Source organism: Capricornis sumatraensis, chromosome 1 (genome assembly GCF_032405125.1).
Source record: "Capricornis sumatraensis isolate serow.1 chromosome 1, serow.2, whole genome shotgun sequence".
Taxonomy (NCBI): domain Eukaryota; kingdom Metazoa; phylum Chordata; class Mammalia; order Artiodactyla; family Bovidae; genus Capricornis; species Capricornis sumatraensis.
Window position 1 is genome coordinate 217,458,819 of NC_091069.1, and position 27,665 is coordinate 217,486,483.

The window sequence follows — 27,665 nt, forward strand, 5'->3', positions numbered from 1 at the left end:
CCATGGGGTTACTGGGCCTCATCTTCTGTAGATACTAAGCGACACTGTAGTCTCTGTAGGATGAAGCCTGGGCATTAATGTCTCTAGCAGGAAGCATTTGTCCTCTTCCTTGTCCTTCTTACTTTGGTTGGCTGGTTTCCCACCTTGAAATGATGTCTGGATTGTCTTCCTGTACAACTCGTCCACTTTTCAAAATGCACACAAAGCAACTACGAGTTTCAGGCCACAAACGTAGATGTTCAAGAAATATAGTGTGCTAAAGTTTTTCTATAATTTCACTTAATTTCAACTCAGGGAGCTTCTCCTGCCAAGCTGACAGGAAATTTAACTTTTAGACAACACTAGCTCCCTTTTTCGGAGAAGGCAGTGGCACCCCACTCCAGTACTCTTGCCTGGAGAATCCCATGGATGGAGGAGCCTGGTAGGCTGCAGTCCATGGGGTCGCGAAGAGTCAGACACGACTGAGCGACTTCACTTTCACTTTTCACTTTCATGCATTGGAGAAGGAAATGGCAACCCACTCCAGTGTTCTTGCCTGGAGAATCCCAGGGATGGCGGAGCCTGGTGGGCTCTCGTCTATGGGGTCACACAGAGTCGGACACAACTGAAGCGACTTAGCAGCAGCAGCTCTCTTTTTCAGAGAAGGCAATGGCACCCCACTTCAGTACTCTTGCTTAGAGAATTCCATGGATGAAGGAGCCTGGTAGGCTGCAGTCCATGGGGTCACTAAGAGTCGGACACGACTGAGCAACTTCACTTTGATTTTTCACTTTCATGCATTGGAGAAGGAAATGGCAACCCACTCCAGTATTCTTGCCTAGAGAATCCCAGGAATGGGGGAGCCTGGTGGGCTGCCATCTATGGGGTTGCACAGAGTTGGACACGACTGAAGCAACTTAGCAGCAGCAGCAGCAGCTCTCTTTTTGCTCCCTCTGTACTACTGAAGTCAGGTCAAGGTCCCAATCTTACCCTCCCAAGGTATTAAGGAATCCCTCCCATTATTGGTCATCTGTCCATTGTTATCCTAGAGACAGCCTTTGTCCCAGAACATATGGTCCTTGACTCTGCTACCTTCAAGCCACACCGGTAACTTCATAGATGTGGGGAGAAGCTGAGCCCTTGCCTGAGGACCCAGTCTCTCTGATACCATAGGGCCCTTTCCTCTGAGGTCCTATCATGTTCTTTAGATGCTATCAGGGAGGAAGACTCATGGGGCCAAAGACCTTTCACTGAACCTCTCATCCATCAGAATCTCGGCTTAATCTGGCAAGTGCCTTTGCTCTAAAACCTGAGTCTCTTCAACAGGCTTAGATTTTGGGAAACAAAATCACACTTTCTGCAAATAAGAAAGCATGAACCACTTATCTGAATGGAGAAAAGAAAGTAGAAAGATGCAGAGAGAAGCCACATATGTTAATATCTTTCAGTAGATAATGAAATGCCCCACTGCAACCAAACCAGAGGATCCCTTCTCTGTTCCTGCATCTTAGAAGACAACATTGTAGCTCACTCTGGCTGGAATGAGTGGATCTGGACTCAGGGCTTCAGGAGGACCTGTTACCTGAACCCCTGAGGAATTCAGGCTCTCCAGCTGCTGTATCCCTTGATAAAAGGCCAGAGTGATTGGATGTGTCATGGCAAAATCTAACCAGCTCAAAATGCACATCATGATGTGTTCAAAATTCAACTCACTGAAGGGGTTTGAAACAGTTATCATAATTAATCAATATGAACCTGTGACTATCAATATAAATAATTTGCCTACAAAGTCTGGTATTTTGCATTCAGGTATTCTTTTTATGCTTTAATCTATTTACTACCACAAAGATTTTAGTATTATAAATATCTTGCTTTCATTATCCCCTTCTTTGTAAAGGATCAAGTGATAACTTGGTCACCATTTTATGCAGACCCACATTCGTAGCAGAAAGCCAAAAAAGCAAAGACTCAAATGGTCTCCACACAGCCCTCCTCCCAGGATCCCGCACATGGACGCACTTTTCTCTTTTGGAGCAACGCAGTGCATGGCCAGTAGATCTTTCTCAAGGGATGTACGTGTTTTAGAACAAATGATTACAAGTACCTTAATCCCTGTCTCTACTCTGTCATTTTAGTTTTCTTTTTTCATGTTTTAATCCATGCCATTTAGGGAACCACCTTACGTTCCTTTCTGGCACAAGGCTGGGTGTAAGTAGATATAATAGAAACAGTGGGGGACAGCAAGGATAGGTCAGGCTCTTCAGTAGCTAAGCTCAAACACAGACAGGATTCCTGCCTTCAAAGGAGAGAAGAACTCATCATGGATGTGAAGAGGACAAGTCTGATAGAATAAAGCCTGCACAGGAAGCCAAGACTTTTACATTGCAATACAATCCCACAGAAACCTTAGAAACTGATGAAAACTGGCTCATTAATGCATCCTATTATCCATCCAATGAACTTTATTGATCACCTACAAAATGCCAGATACTGGGCTGAGACTGGGGCTAATTAAAATATGAATATTTCAAAGCAAAAAAAAAGATTAAAGAAAGATCTATTGTGATGATATCAACATGTGCTCATAGAGCTTCATTCATTCTTGTCAACTTTCTTTTTGATATTATTGAGAATTTTAACAGATAACAGTTGGTACTTTACATTCACATGTAACCTTCCAAAGCAATCCCATAAAGGATTACCAGGTCCATTTTACAGATACTGGAGTACAGAGAAATTAAGAAATTTGCTAGTAAAGACAAAGCTATGTACAATTCCACTCCTAGCATATATCTGGACAAAACTATAATTCAAAAGGATACATGTACCCAATATTCACAGCAGCAACATTTAAAATAGCTAAGACATGGAAACAACCTAAATGTCCATCAAAAGATGAATGAATAAAGATGTGGTGGATACGCATGCACACACCCATAATGGTATACTGTTGTTGTTTGTTGTTGTTGACTTACGAAGTCATATCTAACTTTTTTGTGATCCCATAAACTGTACCCCTTAAGGCTCCTCTGTCCATGGGATTTCCCAAGCAAGAATACTGGAGTGGGTTGCCATTGCCTTTTCCAGGGGATCTTCCTGACCCAGAGATCGAACTCGTTGTCTCCTGCATGGCAGGTGGGTTCTTTACCACTGAGCCACCAAGTAAATAAGCTCTTAATGGAATATTATTCAGCCATAAAAAGAATGAAATACTGTCATCTGCAGCTACATGATGGACCTACAGATTATCATACTAAGCAAAGTAAGAAAAAAAAAGACAGACCACATGATATCACTTATATGTGGAATCTAATGACACAAATGAATAGATCTATGAAACAAAAGCACATTCACAGACACAGAAAACAGACTTGTGGGTGCCAAGGAGGAGGAGGGCAGGGGAAGGTTGGTTTGGGAGTTTGGGACCAGCAGATGCAAACTATTATATATAGAATGAATAAACAAAAGGTCCTATTGTATGGCACAGAGAACTATATTCGATATAGTTGAATATACATCAGCCAACTGAATATATAAAAACCTGTCATAAATCAGTGGAAAAGAATATATATATATATATATACAAAACTTAATATGTGTGTGTGTGTGTATATATATATATAAAACACTGAATCTCTTTGCTGTACACCAGAATCTAATATAACATGGAAAATCATCTATACTTCAATTAAAAAAAAAAAGACAAAGCTGGGTAAATGAGTGTTGCAATACTGGGAGCTATTGGGCATGCTCCTGCAGAGCCTATTTACTGCTAGTACTCCACGTTTTGCGTTTGCACCTTAAATACACACACATACACCTTGCTGTACTAAATATGTATAATGAATACTTGCCAAAAATTCACCTTTAAAATACTTGTTACCTTCTTGAGCTATATATAAATGTACCTACTAAGACCTGAAGATGTCCTTATTTCCACTGGAGGAAAACTTCGAATAGTTTGAACTGCCAAAAATAAATATAATGGCTGCTAAACTTTCCATCAGCCTATAGATTCTGAACCAGCCCTGAGCCCATATGTTCTTTGTACCACTATGCTGCTCCAGTTCAACCTCTGCCCTGATTTTCTGGTCAGAGTAATAATGACGGATACCATGTACCTGGACCATTCCGTGGCTCATGCCAACAAGGGAAGATAGAACCTCGTCCAGAAATGCCACTTGCACATGTTGGATTCCTTTTAGTCCTGAGTCACAACTGGCATAAACAAATGCTGGGCCACCATAAGAAAACATTGGCCAGAAACTGTCTGAACTTAGAATTGAAATGGAAAGCTCAATATTTGGGATTGTACAAGATGTCATTAGGTTCTGTTTTTATGTCTCAGTTTCTATAACTGAAAATGGACATAACACCACTTGCTAACCCCTTTCAGAATTTTGCTCAAGGATAAAAATAGCACTAATTAAGCTCTTTCAACTCCTTGGTTTAAATGTTTATGTGAGGCAATCACATAAAGTCAGATTTTGGTGGAACAGAATGTTACTCAGACATTTTGGATAATTAGTATTTGTCTTTTGTCAAACCCTGCCCCCAAGGTATTTCCATCTCAAAGTAGGTATGCTGCTGCTGCTGCTAAGTTGCTTCATTCGTGTCCGACTCTGTGCGACCCCATAGATGGCAGCCCACCAGGCTTCCCTGTCCCTGGGATTCTCCAGGCAAGAACACTGGAGTGGGTTGCCATTTCCTTCTCCAATGCATGAAACTGAAAAGTGAAAGTGAAGTCGCTCAGTCATGTCTGACTCTTAGCGACCCCATGGACTGCAGCCTACCAGGCTCCTCCGTCCATGGCATTTTCCAGGCAAGAGTACTGGAGTGGGTCGCCAGTGCCTTCTCCGAAAGTAGGTATACATCAGGTTAATATTCTAAGCAAGAGTAACAAGCAAGAAAAATTACAAACTAACATTTTGTGAAAGTCTTTATTTCTAAAACTAATCATTATTAAAAGTCAAATACTTTGATCAATGACATTGTCATATGATACCACTTTCCTGCTAAGAAATAAGATTGAAATACACATTAAATTCATCACATTTGGTTCATTAGTGGCCATCAATGATCTATAATCAAACAAGTTTATTAGCTGAATAGACTTGCAGACTTCAACCTGTTCATTTTTTTTCTGTTGTTGACATTAACCAATGTTGTTATTGTTGTGTTTACATTAGGAAAATATCTTCTCTGAGTTAGAAAATAGACCCTGCTGGCAATAATTCTGGGGGTATCAAGGATAGGTCTGGTTCTCCCCCATCCTGCCCTCAATGTACTATTAAGGGGGTTGGTGTTCACTGATGACTATAAATACACTGTCACATTCATGTAAAGATGGTCAACTGAATTGAAAATGCAGGTGTTGTTACATAGCCCTGTGAGTGTTCTACAACAACACTTTCCTATTCCTACTGTAGAATTACTTCCTCCACCATTGCATTCTAACCCATTCTTTGCAACTCAGCTCTATAGTTCAGAGTGGTAGCACAGTCCGCAATCAACAAGGTCTCAAAGAGCTCATTTCCTCACTTCCCTCTCACTTAAGTATTGTGTCCTTTAAAGGCTCCAGGAAACAAAAGCTGGTCATGATTGAGGTAATTATAACCCAAGGGTGAGTTTTAACTCTTGACTCTTCCGATTTCTGAATTCCAAATGAATCTTTTCTAACTCACACTGATCTACAGCCACTAACATTTCTCCCTAAATCTGATATAATCTGGTACTTATTGCTTGAAGGCCCAGAGAAGGTATGCAAAATTAAATGATTTGGCATCAAAAGTGTAATTCTTCAAAATCCAATATTCTAGGCAGTGATAGAGGAGCCAAGGGTCTTGGAAAAGAATGAAGAAAACTAAGGAACAACCAACTACTTCTTATTGGTATGTTAGACCAACCACCACAGAGGAAAAATGGATGAGTTAAAACATTTGAAAATTTGGGGCTTTCCCTGGTGGTCCAGTGGTTAAGAATCCACCTGCCATTCATTACATGGGTTCAATCCCTGGTCCAAGAAGATCCCACATGCCTAGGGACAACTAAGCCTGGCATACAGCCCGTGCTGTGTAACAGGAGAAACCACCACAAGGAGAAAATTATGCACTGCAACTAGAGAGTAGCCCCCACTCGCCGCAGCTAGAGAAAGCCTGTGCAGCAATGACGACCCAGCATAGTAAAAATAATAAAGAAATAAAACACTTGCTAAAAATTTTGAAAATTTGTATCAGAATATGTACAAATTTTATGAATAAGAATAAAAATATCTTTGTCATTAAAATAAAATGCCTGACCAACCTAATGAGATCAAGAAAATATTTAATAGAAGAGTTCAGAGAAAGAAATTCATATCCTTGCAAGAAACTCCTACTTTCCTGTCCCCAGCACCACCATTAATTGACAACACTAAGGAGGAAGGGACAGTATGAGTTTTCTGGAACACTGGAGTGGGTTGCCATTTCCTTTTCCAAAGCATGAAACTGAAAAGTTAAAGTGAAGTCACTCAGTCGTGTCCGATTCTTAGCGACCCCATGGACTGCAGCCTACCAGGCTCCTCCGTCCATGGGATTCTCCAGGCAAGAGTACTGGAGTGGGGTGCCATTGCCTTCTCCGAAGGTTAAGTTATATTACATTATATTATATGCACTGAGCCTCACAGATACATCATATCAGGATGAAAGATGTGCTGCCATGGCTCCCACACCCCAGGTAACTCGGAAGAAGTGAGACTCCCGAGCTGACGGACTGCAGTCACGAAATGCGGAAGCAGTTATATATATTTCTGGAGTCATGAAAATTTTAATTACAGCTTGATTTTACGGCTATCCATTGACTTTTCATTACTGTCCACTTACCAATTTTTACTTAGGTCTTGGAATTAAAACAACAACAACAACGGAATATTTCTAGCGGATGTTGCATTAAGGGGCCTAAGAAACAGAACAAATTTCAAGCAATAGCTGCCATTATGGTAATTACCCAGGTCAAGATAAAACTGTTTAAACTTTTTCACACTGAAGCTACACACTGTAAATATGAATTTTTATTCTCATTCAAACCTAAGCTGTAGCCTTAGACAGAGAAAAATCCACATCGCCCTGCATATTGCATGACCTCATTATTACTTTTGCTGTCTTGCCTCACCTGAGTGAGTCTCAGATGCTAGAGAAAGTAATGAGGATGTAATGCTTGATGCTTTGGTTTCTTTTACTTGGCCCTCTTCTGCATAACATATTTGCATGATACATGTGGTTCAGTTCAGTTCAGTTCAGTCGCTCAGTCGTGTCCAACTCTTTGCGACCCCATGAATCGCAGCACGCCAGGCCTCCCTGCCCATTACCAACTCCCAGAGTTCACTCAGAGTCGCATCCATCGAGTCAGTGATGCCATCCAGCCATCTCATCCTCGGTCGTCCCCTTCTCCTCCTGCCCCCAATCCCTCCCAGCATCAGAGTCTTTTCCAATGAGTCAACTTTTCACATGAGGTGGCCGAAGTACTGGAGTTTCAGCTTTAGCATCATTCCTTCCAAAGAAATCCCAGGGTTGATCTCCTTCAGAATGGACTGGTTGGATCTCCTTGCAGTCCAAGGGACTCTCAAGAGTCTTCTCCAACACCACAGTCCAAAAGCATCAATTCTTCGGTGCTCAGCCTTCTTCACAGTCCAACTCTCACATCCATACATGACCACTGGAGAAACCATAGCCTTGACTGGACGGACCTTAGTCGGCAAAGTAATATCTCTGCTTTTGAATATACTATCTAGGTTGCTTATCACTTTTCTTCCAAGGAGTAAGCGTCTTTTAATTTCATGGCTGCAGTCACCATCTGCAGTGGTTTTGGAGCCCAAAAAGATAAAGTCTGGCACTGTTTCCACTGTTTCCCCATCTATTATATCCCATGGAGTGATGGGACCGGATGCCATGATCTTCGTTTTCTGAATGTTGAGCTTTAAGCCAACTCTTTCACTCTCCTCTTTTGCTTTTATCAAGAGGCTTTTTAGCTCCTCTTCACTTTCTGCCATACGGGTGGTGTCATCTGCCTATCTGAGGTTATTGATATTTCTCCCGGCAATCTTGATTTCAGCTTGTGTTTCTTCCAGTCCAGCTTTCTCATGATGTACTCTGCATAGAAGTTAGATAAGCAGGGTGACAATATACAGCCTTGACGTACTCCTTTTCCTGTTTGGAACCAGTCTGTTGTTCCATGACCAGTTCTAACTGTTGCTTCCTGGCCTGCATACAGATTTCTCAAGAGGCAGGTCAGGTGGTTTGGTATTCCCATCTCTTTCAGAATTTTCCACAGTTTATTGTGATCCACACAGTCAAAGGCTTTGGCATAGTCAATAAAGCAGAAATAGATGTTTTTCTGGAACTCTCTTGCTTTTTCCATGATCCAGCAGATGTTGGCAATTTGATCTCTGGTTCCTCTGCCTTTTCTAAAACCAGCTTGAACATCAGGAAGTTCACAGTTCATGTATTGCTGAAGCCTGGCTTGGAGAATTTTGAGCATTACTTTACTAGCTTGCGAGATGAGTGCAATTGTGCGGTAGTTTGAGCATTCTTTGGCATTGCCTTTCTTTGGGATTGGAATGAAAACTGACCTTTTCCAGTCCTGTGGCCACTGCTGAGTTTTCCAAATTTGCTGGCATATTGAGTGCAGCACTTTCACAGCATTATCTTTCAGGATCTGAAATAGCTCAACTGGGATTCCATCACCTCCACTAGCTTTGTTCATAGTGATGCTTTCTAAGGCCCACTTGACTTCACATTCTAGGATGTCTGGCTCTAGATGAGTGATCACACCATCGTGATTTTCTGGGTCGTGAAGATCCTTTTTGTACAGTTCTTCTGTGTATTCTTGCCACCTCTTCTTAATATCTTCTGCTTCTGTTAGGTCCATACCATTTCTGTCCTTTATCAAGCCCACCTTTGCATGAAATGTTCCCTTGGTATCTCTAATTTTCTTGAAGAGATCTCTAGTCTTTCCCATTCTGTTCTTTTCCTCTATTTCTTTGCATTGATCACTGAAGAAGGCTTTCTTATCTCTTCTTGCTATTCTTTGAAACTCTGCATTCAGATGCTTATATCTTTCCTTTTCTCCTTTGCTTTTCGCCTCTCTTCTTTTCGCAGCTATTTGTAAGGCTTCCCCAGACAGCCATTTTGCTTTTTTGCATTTCTTTTCCATGGGAATGGTCTTGATCCCTGCTCCTGTACAGTGTCACGAACCTCCATCCATAGTTCATCAGGCACTCTATCTATCAGATCTAGGCCCTTAAATCTATTTCTCACTTCCACTGTATAATCATAAGGGATTTGATTGAGGTCATACCTGAATGGTCTAGTGGTTTTCCCTGTTTTCTTCAATTTAAGTCTGAATTTGGTAATAAGGAGTTCATGATCTGAGCCTAGAACTGTTTAATGGCCACCAAAAGATGTTCACAGCCTAATCACTGGGAACTTGTGAATAATGTTAACTTATGCGGTAAAGGGGACTTTACACGTGTGATTAAGTTAAAGATTATGAGATGGGATGATTATCCTGGATTATCTGGCTGGAACCAATGTTGTCTCAGCAGTGCTTATAAGAGGGAAGCAGGAGGATCAAAGTGAGAAAGAGGAGATGTGCAATCTCTCCATAAGTTGGAGAGAGGTGCTTAGAAGACAGAGGAAGGTGCCATGAGCTAAGAAAGGCAAGTGGCCTCAGGAAGCTGGAAAAGGTGAGGAAATAATTTCTATCCTGTGGCCTCCAGAAGGAACAGAACCCTGCTGACAACTTGATTTTAGACTTCTGGCTTCCAGAACTGTGAAAGAACGCATTTGTGTTGTTTTAAGGCACTAACTTCATGGCAGTTTATTGCAGGAGCAATCGGAAATTACTACAGTATAAGACGCCCAGCTTTGCTTCCTAAAGATACTTGCCATGTCTCCTTCTAAATTACTTCCTGTTTTGCAATAGGACCTCAGAAAGTCCTGATGAAGAGCTTAGGAAACATCTGGTGGAGTCTGGAACCCTCAGGCAAACATACACTTGCTTCTCTGGTTAAGGAATGATTCTGTGTTTTTATGGACTAAGATACCCTTCCTGATTTCTAAAAGATTGCTTTTGGGAAAACTGTATTTGAGTATAACTGAAATCTTGAACTTCTTTAGAAATGAAAGGTAACCCATTATTGAGTGAGAAGCTGTATGCTAGACCATGAATTTCCCAACTCCCACTTTCTATCTGAGGCTCCTTGAACAGTTTGCTTATTTTCTCTTCATCATAATGGAACAACTATGTTTTCCATTAAGATGAAAACCTTCTGTGATCAGATGAAGATATCTTCTGAGCATTTCCATTCTTTTCAATAAGTGCAAAAACTCCGTAATGCAGAAGTGCTTGTTCATATAGACGTAGAAAATGGAAAAGGAGTGAGTCAAAAAGTCTGTTTTCATCAAATGCCTCAGAGGAATTCTTTGCTGGCTTTTGTTGAGAGAATAGCATTCATTAAACCCATATTATTTACGCAGTTGATTTTTATAACAAGCTTGTTGCTGTGGTGTCAGGCCAAAGACACTAACAACAAAACCCCATAACACAAAAACCAAGTTTAATGTGGAAATTAATTTCAAAGAAATGGAAAAGAGGGTGCCTTAATAGCATATGTTCTTCAGGGAAAAGCTCACTTTTCTTATATAAGAGCTCTGTCAAAGCAGATGGGCCTTCCAATAGATAACAAACTCATCATGGAGAACACTATGCTTGGAATTTCCTGCGGTTAAGTCCCTTCAGGGACACTGTCTTGGAAGATGTTAATTACCAATACAGAAAACTTTTTCTGCTAATAAAACTAGTTATGCACAGTTGCTTTTACATTAAAACCTGCTAGATTAAAAGACTCTCTATAAGAGCATATCAAAAGGCAAATTAATCATATTGCAAGCTGTTAGTTTTTCTATCTAGAAAGTCAAATGCTATTGAAAGTTACATGTCAGAATTAACCTTTTTCATATTTCTATAATCCAAGAGATTTCAACTGTCGCCATTAAAACCTTTAGAGCATATTATCTCATCAGAGTTGCTACATATCAGCAGAGGGATCCTCCATTATTCAAATAAATGGGTCAAAACATTTTAAAATGTTTCAGACCAATTTTTTAAAAGATTGGCTCAGAATGGTAAAATTTATTGTTTTCTTCTAAAACAGTAAGCATAACAATGGAACGCAGACAAGGGGACAGAGCATGTTTCTGTTATTAGGTAACCTTATGATTCTGTACTAAAAAGTCTAGATCTATACTTGGAATTGTATCCAGCTCTGGATGGATAGAGGTTTTAGATGAGAATCATAATTGCAGCTGGGAATCAGAAAATGAAGTATAGGAGGAGGAACCATCCTAGAAATTAGAAGGCTGTCATAGTAATGGTTTTCAAGTACCAGAGGACTTATGAAGCAGATAATTACAGCTATCTCAAGACCCGGGTTCAATCCCTAGATTAGGAAGATGCCCTGGAGAAGGGAATGGCTACCTACTCAAGAATTCTTCCCTGGAGAATTTCATAGACAGAGAAGCCTGGTGGGCTACAGTCCACGGGGTTGCAAAGAGTCAGACACGACTGAGTAACTAACACTTTCATTTTCCTTTCAATTGAGGACAAACCAAGAAGCTTCCAATGCAGCTTGAAAGGAGCTGAGTTGATCACAAGGAGGAATTGTCTCATGGTGAAGTATCTTTTTGACTTGGATCATTTAGCAGCAGAATAGTCAGGCCAGGAGATCAGGTGCTGGGACCAGAATGGGAAAGACTGTCCCTCCCCAGATATCAACAGGAGGTTAGGAGCCTCCAGCACATCATGGTGCTCCCCATCTTGCCTCATTGCTGTGCCCTTGCTTTCTTGCCTCTCAATTTTCTATTATCATTTTCAGCCTGACTTTGACTATTAGGGTCCAGATGACAGATAAGAATTCTAAGAGCCCTCACTTTATTGCTTCCTCTGAGGATTTCAGAGCTTACTGAATGATTCTAATTCATAGAAAAGTGAGCCAAAAAAAATTTTTTTTCATGACTGCTGTGAAAGGAGATTACACAATATTTCTTCAGGGGCCTTTACAAGTAGTTGCTGCACAGTGCAAATTGGAAAAACAGGACAGATTTCTCATGAGAGCTGGACCAGATGGCCTGTGTGAGGACTCTCAGAGTCCTCCCTAGTTGTTGATTCCAAGAAGAAAAAAAAAAAAATCACTGCTGGGCTTCTGTTTTGGTTTCCAATCTGAGTAACTGAAAATCAACCTGCAAGGAGGGTTTTTTAATGTATTTTGATTCTGAGTCTCAGGAGCAAGTTTTCAAAGTAATCTCTCAAAGCATGGAGGAGAGTGAAGTAGGTTCAGTGTTGAATGCCCTAAGGAGCATTTCATATCCAGGATTGACATGTATTCCTGTCCTATCACCTGTGCCCAAGGGTTTGTAGATTTCTTTCTGAGACACCAGTTATTTAGAAACTGTGATACCAAGCACACTGTCATCTGAAAGTTAATTTATGTTCAGCTTCAGAATTAGTATAAGTAGAGAGCTGCCACGGGGGCACTTTGGGGTCCTCACTACTCTGCAGGAGATGAAGGAAGCTGCTCTGGCTCTTCGAATGCACAGCAGGGCTTTCCTTCTTCTAGAGATAAAAGCTTGAACTGCAGACTACGCACACGTATAGAAATTGTCTCTTCTAGAAGTGTTTCATGCTCTGTGCTTCTTTCCTGTGTTAAAAAATGGGGCATGATCAAGGAGCTACCATGTAGAAGCTAACAGAGCATAAGGAATCCTGCTCTTGGAGCCAGGACCTGAGTTTGACCTTGACCCTTTCATCAGCTCCTTGAATAACTGTGATCAAGGAACTGGTCATTCTGCATAAAATGATATGACTGAACTAGATGGAATCTGAAGTTTCCTCAGTGCCAACAACCACTGCTAATTCATTTATTTCTGTGATTACATAGGATTAAAAATTCTCAATATTGAAGTGGAAATTTGAAAGACTTTTTTTGGCCTTTATCCTTCCATCTCTATCACTCTTATCTTCTAATTCTGAAAAGAATGGAAAACTGGTCATAGAAATATTTTTAAGCACACAACATGATTAAAATTGCAGCATCACATTATTTTTTATTATTTCTGATGACTCCCAAAATGGCTTTGAAATTCTTATAAGGAAATGGATGAATCAATACATGTGAATTCAGTTCTTCTCATAAAATGGTATTCTCTTTTTTTTCAAAACAAAAGTTGTGAAACATACTCAAAGAAACCAGGAGTCCTATACTTTGATCAATTCACTGGACCCAAGTCTCATCTGTTCATGAATTCATATAGTAATGACAAACTATGCATTTGATGAAATGAATTCAAAAAATCAAAGTGAAACTTATGAATCTGATTTTCCTTTTCAATGTAATGGAATTTTTTCTCCTCCTCTCAGAACATTTCTCAAATTACCACAAGTGCAAATGTTTACAGAAATTTTTTAAAAAAGAATTTCTATAATGAGTGCAACGTCCAAAGAGGGTCATTGAATGGATTTAGGATTAAGGGCTCCAAATGTAGTAAGTCAACTGAAGATCTCAGCTAGAAGACAAGTTCTTTCTGGAAATACCTTGGGTAGATTCCTTTACTTGTGCATGTGTCTACACACATACACGCACAGATTGTGCATATATACATTTCCAGAGCTACAGACCTGGAACTATGTTTGCCTACCAGTCGCAGGAGGCTCCCTCCCCTCCTACCATTTTCTCACCATCCCATGGATGCCAGACTTCTGGCTGATGCCTTGCAGAGGTGGAATAAACTCTATGAGACTGAATCAGCAACCAACTTTCAGGAAGGTTTCTCCACCTCCCCCATTTTCATCATTTTGCTTTGAGGAAGAGAGGAAAGCCCACATCCACGCGTATAAGTGAAAATGACAATTGTATTCTTTACCCGCTCTCCCCGAAAACGGCATTTTAAATATCCAAGCTGCTCTCTTCTCTGGACTAAAATCAAATATTTCTATTTGAAACACAGTCACAGAGCTGGCACTTCTCCCCTTCCTCCTCTTCAGCCCACCTATTTCCTCCCACTTTTCCCCATACGGAAGCTCACAAGCATACACACACACTCACACACATTCAGTGCCTTTTACGTAATCAGCTGACAAGATTGATCTTTCACTTCAATTGCTTTGATTCAAAATCTGCCCACCATTCGTGGGAGGTAAAGAACTGTGGATGAGATGTGTGCTTTAATAAAGAGGCTAGAGGAGGAAGGGCCTGAGAAAGGCATCTGGTCCGAGCCGTTTTTATGTAGTCTTATTTTTATAGGAAAATAGAAAATGCCTTGGAATTCACCATAAATTTTCTTGTTTCAAACTTACAACTCTTAGATTTTTTTTTTTTTTGGAACAGCTGCCAGATTAATTTCTTTTTAATAGAACTCTGCCAGACACCTTGTTCAAAACTCTGAAATGATTCTTCATTGCTGATGTTCCCCTTACATCCAACTCCTCTTTGCCTCTACAGGATGCCCTCTCACCGCTTCCCTGTATGAACTCTCTGCCCTACTCCATTATTTCTCAGGACTCCATGCACAGCCTTTGGGACAGGCTGCTCCTCTGCTGCAGTCTATCAGATCTCATCCTCCTTTCTGCTCATCTTGGTATTTCTCCTTTCTCAACATCAAGCTTCCCTGATCTTTCTCAAGAAACCTCTCCCTAACTCCTACAGCCCCTGATGAATGATGGCTCCTCAAACTATAGCAACAATTATTCTTTGTATCACTTAACATATGCAGCCTTTTCATGCAGGTATCTAGCCACTGGGCCTCCCAGGTGATGTAGTGGTAAAGAATCTGCCTGCCAATGCAAGAGACACAGGTCTAATCCTTGGGTTGGGAAGATCCCCTGGAGGAGGAAATGCAACCCACTCCAGTATCCTTGCCTGGGAAATCCCAAGGACAGAGGAGCCTGGCAGGCTACAATCCATGGGGTCACAGAGAATTGGACATGACTGAGTACACACACCACACCACCATACTAGACTGGAAATACTCAAGAGAGGATCCTTACTCTGTATCCCCAGCATTTTATACAGTATCCTGCATGTGTAGTCATTCATTTTCCAGACATTTATTGAGCAGTTATTATGTGCCAGGTTAGACTCTGGGGTTATAGAGATGAGCCAGAGTCAAACCTCAAGCTGTTTACAGACTAATGGGGAAGATACAGATGCAAATGGGTAATAGCAACACTACGTGATCAATAATTTCCATAACAGAAATAAGAATCAGATACAGTGGATGCACTAAAGAACAAGTACTTAATGCTGTATGGGGTGAAGCCAGGAAAGGTTTCACAAAGAAGGTTAGGCTAGAGTTGGGTCTTAGAGGATGCATAGTAGCTTGCCTAACTGTTCAAAGGAGGTAGGAGAATTCCAGGGTAGAAGGACCAGCATGGAAAACGACACAGAGGCATAAAAAAACCAAGAAGGTCCAGGGTACTATAAGGAATTCTCTCTCAAGCAGGTACTTCTGATTAAAAAAAAAAAGTTGTCAGAGATAAGAACAGAGTAGTGATTGTAAAGCATGCTGAATGCCAGACCATGAAGGATCTCAGGTACCATGCTAGGTAGCTGGGATTTTATCCCCTGAGCTACAGAATGGCAATGAAGAAACTTGGGAATAATTCTCTAATCTGAAGTTATCTAATGATGACAACAACCCAATTATCCTTCACTGAATGAATGGTTAAAAAAATTGTGAAACATCCTTACCATGAGCTACTACTCAGTCAGAAGAAGGAATGAACTATTGATACACACAATCTGGATGAGTCTCAAAAGAGTTATGCAGAATGGAAAAAGCCAATGCCAAAATATTACGGACTGCATGATCCCATTTATATAATGTTCTTGAAACAACAAATTATAGAGGATCAGCGACTAGTGGGTGCTAAGGATTAGGGACTGCGAAGAGGACATGGATGTGACTGTAAAGGGGTAGTATGAGGGGGCCTTGTGGTGATGAAGCAGTTCTAATGCTTCACTGTGGTGGCAGTTACACAAACTTCTACATGTGGCTAATTGCACAGACATAGAAATACATACACATGAATACATGATAACCAGTAAAATCTGAACAAATTCTGTGGATTGCAGTAATGTCAATCTACTAGTTTTGATGCGGTGCTATAGTTATACAAGATGTTCTCAGTGGAGAAAAATCATTTAGTTACATAAAAATTCCCTCTATTTTTTTGTGAATTTCTGTGATCTATAATTATTTCAATTAAAAAATTTAATAATGACCAAAAAAAAGGTAAAGCGGATTGACTCCAAAAAAGGAGAAGTTTTATAGTGGAATTAAAGATTATTGCTCAGGCAATTTCCTTCTTGTAAATAATTCTCTTAAGAATTTCAAAGCCTGTTTTATGCAACTATATAACACCAAGTTATATTGATATAAATGTATATGTTACAAATAATACTTTTTTCATGAAATTGGGTTCATTGACATTCAACTTGTTCTGGAACTAAAGTAAAAATTTTGGAATAGAGAAGTAGCTTATCAGCACAAATGTGCTCAAATATGAATAACAAAAGCTCTGAGATCACATTCGTCACTAGTAGCTGGATCATTCTAAAAAAAAAAAAAAAAAAAAGCTTAAAAAAAACCCGAACCAATCAATCAAACAAAAGCAACCAAAAAAAGCTGGCTTATTTTCTGTTCTGAGTGATTTGCCTTTCTTAGGATAAAAGGTTCATGTATGTATCTACCTCTATGTGATACCCATCACATATATATATATCATGTAGACATCTATCATGTATACCTGCACAGTGTATATCAAACTCTAACAGTGTGATGAACTCTAATATTAAAAATATATGCAAAACTAAGATAAAGGACCTCTCATGTATTAATAAGGCACAAGTATAAAAACTATAAGAAATACAATAGTCCTGTATTATCTACACACAAGATAGTTCCCAAGATAAATGTTAGATGGAATTTTGTTCTCTTGAACTTACAGTGACATTTGAATAGCAGATTGCTCTGGTGGATTTCTTTTTCTCACCATCAGCCTTGAAACAATAGTTAATTTTATGCAAGATTCTTGCACAATGCTGATGTGAAGGTAAAAGTGGCTTTGGATATTCTTACAAAATTCAGATGCCTCATACAAGTATATATTGATTCTTTCTAAAATCTCAAGTTCACGAGTTCCTGATTAATGTCAGGTTGGCAACGTCAGGATGGAAATTATAAGCGGTGAGTTTTGCCTTTAAAGTCATAACGTATTAAATGAGTAGAAAGCATTCTACTCAGGGTTGTAAGTAGGTCCTCAATGGCCAGGTAGCCCCCTACAGCAAGGTTGGAACCTGAAAGAAGTCCCTGGGATGGCAAATAGATGGCAGATATGGGCACAATGACTTGTTCCCCAAGATGTAACCATAACAGAGACAGTAACCTCAAAATGGAGAAATAGATTGGTTGAAGTCTGACTATGAACCCCCCAAATATGGCCTTCATAAAAACATCTTATAGTAGAAAATTATTATGTATTTGTGAGTTTGCTTATCCATGGTCTGTTTTCCTAAGAATGCAAACCCCAAACCTTATCTGGTTTCTATACATTTGTGTACCCATTTCTAATTGGGTTCTTGCCACAGAACAGGTGCTCAGTAAATATTTGTTGATTAAATGGATATCTCTTCATTCCATAACATTTTTTTTTACAATTACTGAGTGGTAGACACTTTAAAAATTCTGACCAATGCTATGAACCCTCTCCTCAAAAATATACACAGAAAGACAATATTTTTACTTTCTATAGGATTCATGGATCCCAGTTAAGTTGTGCCGATGGAAATCCTTTTCAAGGATGAGAATGTTATTATAAACACAATTAGCCACTGATTTTCCATTCTAGTTCCTTCAGGCATTCTTCTTGATTGTTTACCCAAGCCAATTACCTCCCCAAGTCTATGGCTTTATTTTTTTAATTTTTTGCTACATTATTAGTAATAAATAGTCTTTGCTAGCACAATATATTTTAGTGACATCAATGTCAAAAAATATAACTAATAAACTATTTCTATCATTTTTATAAAGTATATTATAGTCTCTTTCCCTCCCACTTCTGTCTTTCTCTTCTTTCTTTCTCCAACCCTAAGAAAGTCTTAGTGTACATTTGGCATAATCTCCTGATTTCTTTCCTAAAAGGTCACTCTAAGTAGAATTTGAAAGACAAAGGAGTTAAGTCACACTCACACACAAAGCCACCTGCCTGTCATAGATGGAACAATTCAGAATAAGAGGGGGAGTGGAAACCAGGTAATGTCCAGTCACCATAAACAACAAATACTTCAAGTTATCCTGAAGACTGCAGATGGCTAGCTTTTTGTCAGTAAAGAGCTATCCTTAGTTGCTAGTAATGAAAGATGCCCAAGTGAATCTTATACACTGAGCTTTGGTGTGTATTATCAGTCAAACTGAGCTGAGCTATATTACCAGAAAAACCATAATGGAAATCTCCTGCTTTCGTAAGATGAAACTCTTCCAATACACTAATTCACAAGCAACTATGAAACTCTGCCACAAGAAATGAAGGGTGTTACTCTTTATCCCTTCTGGCTTACAAAAAGAGAGCTCAAGGTGCTGCTGAAGGCCACAGTTCAAATTACCTCTGCAGTCAGCTTTAACCCTGAGTGTCCCATTCCCAGAGACCCTGCCCAAGAAGGCAGCAACTCCTCTCCATCTCCATCAGAGCAGCTGAAGTGCACACGGAGTGCATTGTGGCCATGGGGCAGAGGCTGGGTGTGTGCCACAGAAGCAGCAATAGAAAATGCCAGTGCACTCAAGACTGCAGTCTTAGTTATCAGCCTGTTATGGGGCCCCATTCTCCACCCTGGAAATATCAAGAAAAGCAGAGGTCCTCACACCAGTGATACTTCAAGGAGTTGCCTGGAGTTAGGTTGCTTGCACTGTACTGCAGTTGGGGCAAAGCGCTTTAGCTATAAATTTTTAGTCAGTCTACCCCCATCAGATTCAAGGCTTTATTTCTTAATGACTCAAAAATATACCAAAACAACAGGGCTTGCTGTTTTTTTCAATGAGATTCCCTGTTAACTCTGCAAAGAAACTTTTTTCAAGGACAACTTTTATAGAAATTGGTTTGAATGCTTATTTCAGTATCCCCACAAGGAAAACCTAGTCTTAAGTGTTCACGGGCATTATTTTAATTGCCTTAAGTTCCTTTCATCCTAAAACCTGGTTCCTAACAAAGATGAGGGAAAGTTAAATATAAATAATGGACAAAGTTGTGTCTACAAACTAGAAAGCCTTTGGAAAACGCATCATAAGCTCTTCTGTACATCTGCAAAGACTTTCAGAGACAAAAAGCACAGGAGTTTTAAAGAAATAAAGTCAGAACGATTCAGCACAAAACAAATACAATGAGGAGGCAAGAGTCACAGAATTGAATAATGAAAATTTCTACTTTTCAAATTTCAGTCATTCCCTATTAAAGAGAGCATCAACTATTACCAGGAAGATTTCCAGCTCTGGAAAGCAGCATAGAGGGATGGGGAGCTTAAAAATTTATGAAGAAATCAGTAATATTACAATTGACTTTTTCTCTATATTTCATAAGGTCTGCACTGTATTTCAAGAATAATTTAGGTTTAAGTATGTCAATGTTCAAACTAAGTTACCAGTATAGGTGTTTCTTCCCTGTAACAGAACTTCCTTAAAAGACTGCCCAGCATTTGTCACCATGAGCTTTCAAAAGATAAGAATACAGTACTAGATGGAAAACTAATTTTAATCGTATAATCACAGAAACTACAGTCTGTATCATAAAATAGGACAGGCACATTTGCTATTGAAAAGCTACTGTAATCTCAATACCAGTTTTCAACTGCTGTGTTATTCTCTGAAGACGAAATTCATATAGCTCCTAAGGTGTTCATAACACTTTAGAATATACAAAATGGGCCACAGTTTTTAAATCCTATACATAATACACCACCACACAACCACCTTGGGTTTTCCACTTTCCTAAGGAAAGACACCTTTCCTATTTTAAAGACACCTGCAAATTCTAAATTAAGCAGCCCACCAATAAGTAAGTCACTTTTCAAAACCGCTGAATTGTCTCCACTACACCTGTAATAGAACACAGAACCCGGGGCAGAGGGAATCTTATCAGTACGTCCATACCTATATTTCATGCCAGTCTGCTTTGCAGTGGACTCTTTGAGAGAGATGTGATGCTGAGGGGTGAAGGTCCCTAGGCTGCGAGCGATGATAGCAACCGTGCGGAATTTGGCCCGGGCTGCGTTCACCACATTGGGGGCGGTGGAGCTCTGCTTGCTCAGAAGTCTGTCCTCACCATTCCGACTCTTCAAATTATGCTCGGTGCAGGCTATGGAGACTTGCATTGCTTCCCCGGGCACCGCGCGGTCCCTCTCAGAATCCCAGAATACAGGCAGTCAGGAGAGATCGAGCAGTTGGGAGGGTCTGCTCGGCTTTTAACCCCTCCTTGCTCCCTCTTCCTCGGAATGCCGGCAGAGGAGTCCTCGCGGCTGACTTCAGAGTCCGGGAAAGTGGCAGGAGTGGCTGCGGTGCAGGACAGAGTCCCAGACACCAACAGAAGTAAACAGCCAGCCCTTAAGTTGTCACAGCAGCTGGAGCGCGGATCAGGCTCGCAAATCTTCCCAGGCAGTAATCTCGCTTGATTAAACAGCCAAATCCATGTAGTCGGGAGGCTTGGGCAGACGCCTGGAGCTAAGCATTCGTGCTGACTGCACGCAGCCCTGCCAGAAGCCCGTCCGCCGTGTCTGAATGCGGGCTCGCCTCTGGGCGATGGCTCAAATCCACGCAGGCATACCGCAAGATGCGCCGCTAGCACCCTCTGGACCACAGGCAGGATGTTCTACTGGCGTGTGGAGCATCCCAAGAAGCAGCTAATGGCAAGCCGCTCCCCAGGGACCGGTGCTCTCCATCCACTCAGGCTGTCAGCTCTCTCCCTGGCCCACTCCGGGAGGTCCTGGGAGCTCCTCAAGACCCCTCCCCACTCATTTTCAGGCAAAAGCCTGGGTCATTGAATCCGTACCCACACAGTTTGCTGCTGCATGGAGGAGCAGGAAGGTTCCTTTAAAGAGCTCCTTGCCTTTGTGTGCGAGGGGAAGGCAAGAATCACTTTCGCCAGACTCTTGCTGTAATAGAAGCTGGAGGGCTGCTTTCAAGAGGGACTCTGCCCAGACTCAGACCAAATTCTGCTGCAGCACAACAGTTGGAATGGGGGAAGGAAGGATGGGGATGCTTTTGCCAGAGAACATGCCAGTGAATTAACACGTGAATACTCTGTGACTGGTTTGTTACAACACAGCTTGAAATCCCTGTTATTAGCCTTACCAGCATTATTTCACATTTGCATGTTACTTACTTCTTAAGCAAATTAGTTTGAAGTTTACTGAAAAGACAGTGCAGACTTTTCAGGCAAGTAACCTAACTTGCTGCAAAATCTATTCTGGCTCACAAAGGAGGGTGAAGGATGGGAGAGGAGACAGTAATTCGGTACCACCCAGAAGGGGGCTGCACTAGCTAAGCAGAAGGTCCAAGTCATCATCCAGAAAGGTCCAGGGCATGTGACTGGGACTATGTTCACTGCCTGCTGGTTATCTATGACCAGCTGGTGAGGACAAGCATTATCCCCAGGTCAAGGGTAGGCAGCAAGTCACCTCCTGTCTTCTCTGAATGTTTCTATGAGGCAGAAACATTGCCTGGTTCAGTGTCAGATTCAAAGCAACTCCTCAATAAATGTGATTGAACCAAACCAAGCAGCAGGGGGCTAATAATTTATCTCTTTGTTTGAAATGCATGGCAGTCAGAGCTTTTTTCAGATAGATATGCTTACAATAAAACTGTGGGGCTTCCCTGGTGTTCCAGTGGTTAAGAACCCGCCTGCCAATGCAGAGGACAAGCGTTAGATCTCTGATTCTGAAAGATCCCACATGCAGGGGAGCGAAAAGTCCTCGCACCAGAACTACTGAGCCTGTGTGCTGTGTAACACCTGAAGTCCGAGTGGTCTAAAGCCTGTGTCTGCAACAAGAAGACTTGCAATGAGAAGCCCATGTACTGCAACAAAGACCCAGTGCAGCCAAAAATAAATAAAATTTTTTAAATTAAAAATTTTAAAGTTTTAAAATTAAAACTGCGCCTTCTGCAAAATCAGCTCTCTAAAGGTGGTTCCCAACAGAAACTGCTGTCAAGAAGAAAGGAAGTGTTTAAATCAATGATATTTGTAAGCACCATCTCCATATTAGGTATTGGAAAGAAATGGGGAGAAAAAAAATGAAGCACTATCCTTCTCAAGGAACTGGCAACCTGGATGGGAAGAATAAAGCAATCACCCTTAAAGAGATTAATTAACAATGTTTGAAAGAGTGGTACGGACAGCAAGTACACTAGAGTTAAGCAGGAGAGTGATTACAGGAGGCTAGAGAAAGTTTTTCATTTTGATTTACCCTGTACATTTGTGGTGAATCCCTATTATGCACCTGATTGCTTGTTGCTGGGATACAAAGAGAGCCTAGATGCAGGCTAGACCTCCAGAAGCCCAGGCAGCCCTCACAGACTACAGAACTTTGCCTAGGACATGAATTTGATTAGCTGGAGAGGAGTTAGTCTGTCTTTCCAGAGACTGGCTGGGGTGAGGAGAACATACGCTCTGGCTGTGTCAATGTGACATATATATATGTATGTATATATATAGCAATTCTGACTACTTCTCCCCAAATTAAGTTGTATGAATGAAATTTTCAAGTAGAAAATACATACCTATTTTGAATTTCATTCCAGAGAAGAATCATAATGAATCAAACCATAACATTTTATAACCTGCATATAAGGTTTAAATGACAATGTGGAATCTCATCCTCTACCCTCCATGCTCTTTCCCCTCCTTATTTAACAAAATAAATATACTGCCTACCGTTTAGTGGTTGGGAAGTGACTTAACGAAGAGGTAAGTGTTGTGGAAAGGGACAAATGAACCTAGGCTGCCTTTTTTTACCCTCAGCTTGCAGGGAAGTAGTTCCTGAAGCAAAATTTTGTTCCCTGGAGTAAATAACAGTGAGCAGAGAGGAAGTAGATCATTAAAACTTTTATTGTTTTCACAGTAAGCTGGCTCATCGGGGATAATCAATGTGAATCAGGAAGAGTCAAAGTGAGAAGAGGAAGTAGTAGGAGGAATCAGAAAGAACAGCTCAGAAAAGGAGGGAGAGACAGTATAAAGCAGCCTGGGAAGCAAAACAGAGGAACATGCTGACCCCCAGGGCCTGAGGGGTCAGGAGCCAGTGGCTCCAGCTTGGGCACTGGCGAAGGGGGAAAAGGTATGGGAAGGCAGCTCAGGACTGAGGTAAGAGAGCTGCCAGTTCTTAGGGAGGAGGGACAGTGTTTTAGGGTGTGTGAGGTCTGGACACTGTTAACTGAGTGGCTTTCAGGTTTGCCAAGAACTAGCAGAGCAATGCCTGAAAAGCATAACCAAAACCAGAACAGGGACTAGGTTATCAGAATAAAACATGCAAGGCAGAGAGAGCTCTTATGAGTCACTTATTTATCCCCCAGAGGACAAAGCAAGGCGCCTTGTTCAGAGCAGGCCTTTGCTCCATAAATATTAATAATCGAGAAAAGATGATAAGGAAGCTAAGTGAGAAAGAAGGGAAGAAAGGAGCAAGAGAAGGGTATGGGAAAAATGCCAAAATCTTCTATAAACTTGAATCCTTAAAAAAAGGGAGAGAGAGAGAGAAAGAGAAAGCCCTGCATATTCTAGTTTTACACAGCCTGCTCACTTGAAAGGCACCAATAACTGCCCCACATTCACGTTTGCACCTCTTGTGTGTGGACACCTGTCCGCCTTTAGTACCTGCCTCAAAGAGAATCAAAGGACCAAGGCCAGGGGAATGCTCGCAGTGCAGGCCTCTTTCTGGTTGCCTGCAGAGAGCCTTCCCAGATCTAATGCTACAGGGGCTTTCTGGCAGCCGGCCAGCAGCCTGGTGACATACCCCTGGCTGTGCTCACCCTCCCCAGCATTAGCGGAACAGTTGGTCTCAGAGGCCCAGAAATTAGATAATGGTTGCCGGGAGAATGCTCTTTCCTCGTAAGTCTATGCTAATGGGTCACATGCTAATTAAGCTGGGAAAATTAGATTTCAAATGTGTACCTTTCCATGTCACACAATCAGATCACAGGATTCTCACTATTATTACTTCAGGTTCAAATAAGACACACAAATGGTGATGTAGATATATATGTTGGAGAAGGCAATGGCACCCCACTCCAGTACTCTTGCCTGGAAAATCCCATGCATGGAGGAGCCTGGTGGGCTGCAGTCCATGGGGTCGCGAAGAGTCGGACACGACTGAGCGACTTCACTTTCACTTTTCACTTTCATGCATCGGAGAAGGAAATGGCAACCCACTCCAGTGTTCTTGCCTGGAGAATCCCAGGGACAGGGAAGCCTGGTGGGCTGCCGTCTATGGGGTCGCACAGAGACGGACACAACTGAAGCAACTTAGCAGCAGCTATATATGTAGCTATAGATGTATCTATTGCTATGAGTCGAATTGGGTCCCCCCACCCAAACTCATATGTTAAAGTCCTAACCCCAAATAAGTACCTCAGAATGTGACTATATTAGAGATTGGTTCTTTAGAGAAGCAACTGAGGTAAAATGAGGTCATGGGGTGGGCTCTAATCCAATCTGACTGGTGTTCTTATAAGAAAAGGAGATCAAGACACACACAGAGAGATCATGTGAAGACACAGAGAGAAACAATCCACCTGCAAGTCAAATAGAGAGGCCTCAGAAATCTGCCCTGCTGATACTTTGATCTTGGACTTCTAGCCTCTAGAATTGTGAAAAAAATAGATTTCTGTTGTTTCAGTCACCCAATCTATGGTATTTTGTTATAGCAGTCCTAATAAGAGCCGGACATGACTGAGCAACTGAACTGAACTGAACAAACTAATACAGCTGTTAATATTGTTTTTATTTTAATTTTTATATTACCGGTCAAGAGAAACTATTGGAATTCTCTGAAGAAGTGCTCCTAAAAGTCATTAAAAGACCATGATGGATATCATTATCATGCCACTCCACAATTCTAAGCAAATATACAAATGAACTCCAAGGAAGAGCTCCAAATACAATCCATTTATTCCTTTCCACCAAGTCAAGAAGCCTCTGCATGGTGCCTCTTGATACAAAGAGGCAGTTTTCTTCAAGACACTTTTAGTACTTGTTCTTAATGATCTCCTTTTTTGGTGAACTCACCCTATTAAGACTTTGCTTTATTCTGGGCATCTGTAATCAATAACCTCAGAAATGTCATGAGGCAATGGAGAGAAGCCTGCGCTGGCAGGCCTAGCCCTGGTTGCAAACCCAGCTCTGTCACTTTGCCTGTGACTTTGGATGTCTTTATCACTTTCTATGCCTCTGTTCTTTCATCTGAAATAGAAGAGGGACATGTATCTACTTCCAAGACCCTTTCTTGTGCTATAAGATTCCATGAGGTTCTTTTACAGAGAGATGTGAAGGTTGCAAAATTACATAGAGTTAAATTATCACTTATTCTGCAATTTTGCCTGGGTCTTAGCTGGTCTGTATTCATTACCTGATATTTGGGATTCTATACTGTTTATGTCAAAGGGTCACTGGGTCATGGTGAGAGAACTGGTTGGGAAGAGACCACAGGCTGCTTAACTTGCATCCTATCTTCTCATGCTCATGCATAGAGTCTTTCTGGTATAGGATATGGGGTCAGTTGGAGCTGGGTGTGAATCCCAGCTCTGCTGTGCCCCTTCCTTCTCATATGTCACTGAGTGGGACTTTTAACCTCCCCATGTCTCTATTCTTATAGAAAACTAGGAGCCTGAACATGCCTCTTTGAGTGATTGTGGGAATGGCATGAAACAGTGCTTGAACCACAGCAGACATTTGATATCTCAGTATCCATCTCAATTTATTAATAGCAAGGTTATTGGGAAGACATTAATCTCCTCACAAACAAGCTTACCCAGAGACCCCAGCAATCACCAATATCAGTGACACTCACACAGCACTTCCTATGTCCCAGGAACTCTTAGGAACACTTCACATATATTAGTTTACTTAATCCTCACATAATCCCAAAGGGAGATGCCACGTTATCAACTCCAATCTACGGGTGACAAAATGGAAGACACAGAGAAGTTAAACAACTTGCCCAAGGTGACACAAGCTAAAAACTGAGATCTGGGATTTACCTCGGGGTACCTGCCTCCAGAGACTTGGCTGTTAATCACTGGGCGTACTATTCCGCACTGCAAGGACTTCCTGTGAGAAAGGATTTAAATAGTGCCATTTTATGACTATAATTTGAAGGAAGTCATAGTCTTATGAGTGAGGGAAAGAAACTCAATATTGAAAGTCTAAAAATTTCAGAACAGTTAACTCAGCCATGCCTGGTAGCTTTTGAGTATACTGTTTAATCAACCTTTTCAAATACTTCATAATACATTATTCTTACTAGGCAAGCAAAAAACTTTTTCCCAATTACCTGGCAAATTTTTGATTGATTCGATATCCCACAGATAAAGTCAGAGCCAAATGCCTTGTGTTCAGTCGGCTTAGAACTTATGCTTTATATCCCACTGGATACCACAGCCCACAGGAGCCAGGAAACATTTAAGTATGCAGCCAGGCAAAACTGGATTCATTCAAAACAGAGAAGAATCTGCTAATATCTGAAGAATCTTAAACATGCAAATGTACAGATGGCAAGCCACTTTATGTGCCTATTATTTGTGATTAAAAGAGGAATTGTTAGGATGTAAGTTTCCTATTTATCAGAAGTACTTAACATGTGGGTTTGAAGAACAAATTATTACATTCTGACAAGTTGAACCAGCCATGAAAATTAGCACAGGCCCACATTTGCATAGGCACAGGTTTTAGAATAATAAAGTAAAATTGAAAGGACAAACTGAAAACACTCAAGGCTATGCTAAATAGAAGAAACTTCCAGATGTCTACCCTTCTGCTTCCCTGGAAGAAAAGTTCAACAGAGAACCCCTACCAGGAACCCCAAGGACAGGCTCAATATAAGCATTCTCATACCCCCAGCCACAAGTTCAAAACCAAATATAATTAAAGGATAGTTAAGGTTTTCAGTGAACACAAACTATACCTTCAGCCATTGATAAATGTTTCCTTAATCTGAAACTTCTGACACAACAGATGTATCAGCAATATCTTTAATATTTATCACTTTATACATTCAAGGCAAGGTGCCATAGTGCTATAGAAAGAAGATGTGGAAGAAATTCACAATTCAGATTATTTTGCTCAGCCTTCTTCATGGAAAGTAATTTCTTATACGCTTTGTCTGGAACATGGATATATATCTGGGAGGAAATAGGGACAGAGGTCTGTTTATATTTTTTTAACAAATGTCATTAATTCTTCCCAAATTACAGCCATTAGTATAATTTCTCCCATTGCCTTATAATACAACAAACTGGCCGGAAATATTTGCCATGTCTTTATATAAAAGATTTTCCTAAAGAGCTTAACACAGAGAATTTGTTTTCAACGATAATTAGAATTATTATACTTCATCCAATTTAAGA

The 27,665-nt window shown here is 40.8% G+C and overlaps 1 protein-coding gene across 5 annotated transcripts in view; it reads right to left on the bottom strand.

Annotated features, from left to right (window-relative positions):
* Positions 1 to 27,665, bottom strand: part of KCNAB1 (potassium voltage-gated channel subfamily A regulatory beta subunit 1) — a 458,084-nt gene that overhangs the window by 256,639 nt on the left and 173,780 nt on the right. For 2 of the 5 annotated variants that reach the window (XM_068992387.1, XM_068992235.1), the window contains exon 1: positions 20,211 to 20,431. The exons of the other annotated variants lie outside the window; for them this stretch is intronic. In XM_068992387.1, coding sequence (XP_068848488.1) covers positions 20,211 to 20,431 — 221 coding nt within the window. Of the gene's footprint in view, positions 1 to 20,210; positions 20,432 to 27,665 lie in introns of those variants that run through there. 5 annotated transcript variants of the gene reach the window in all.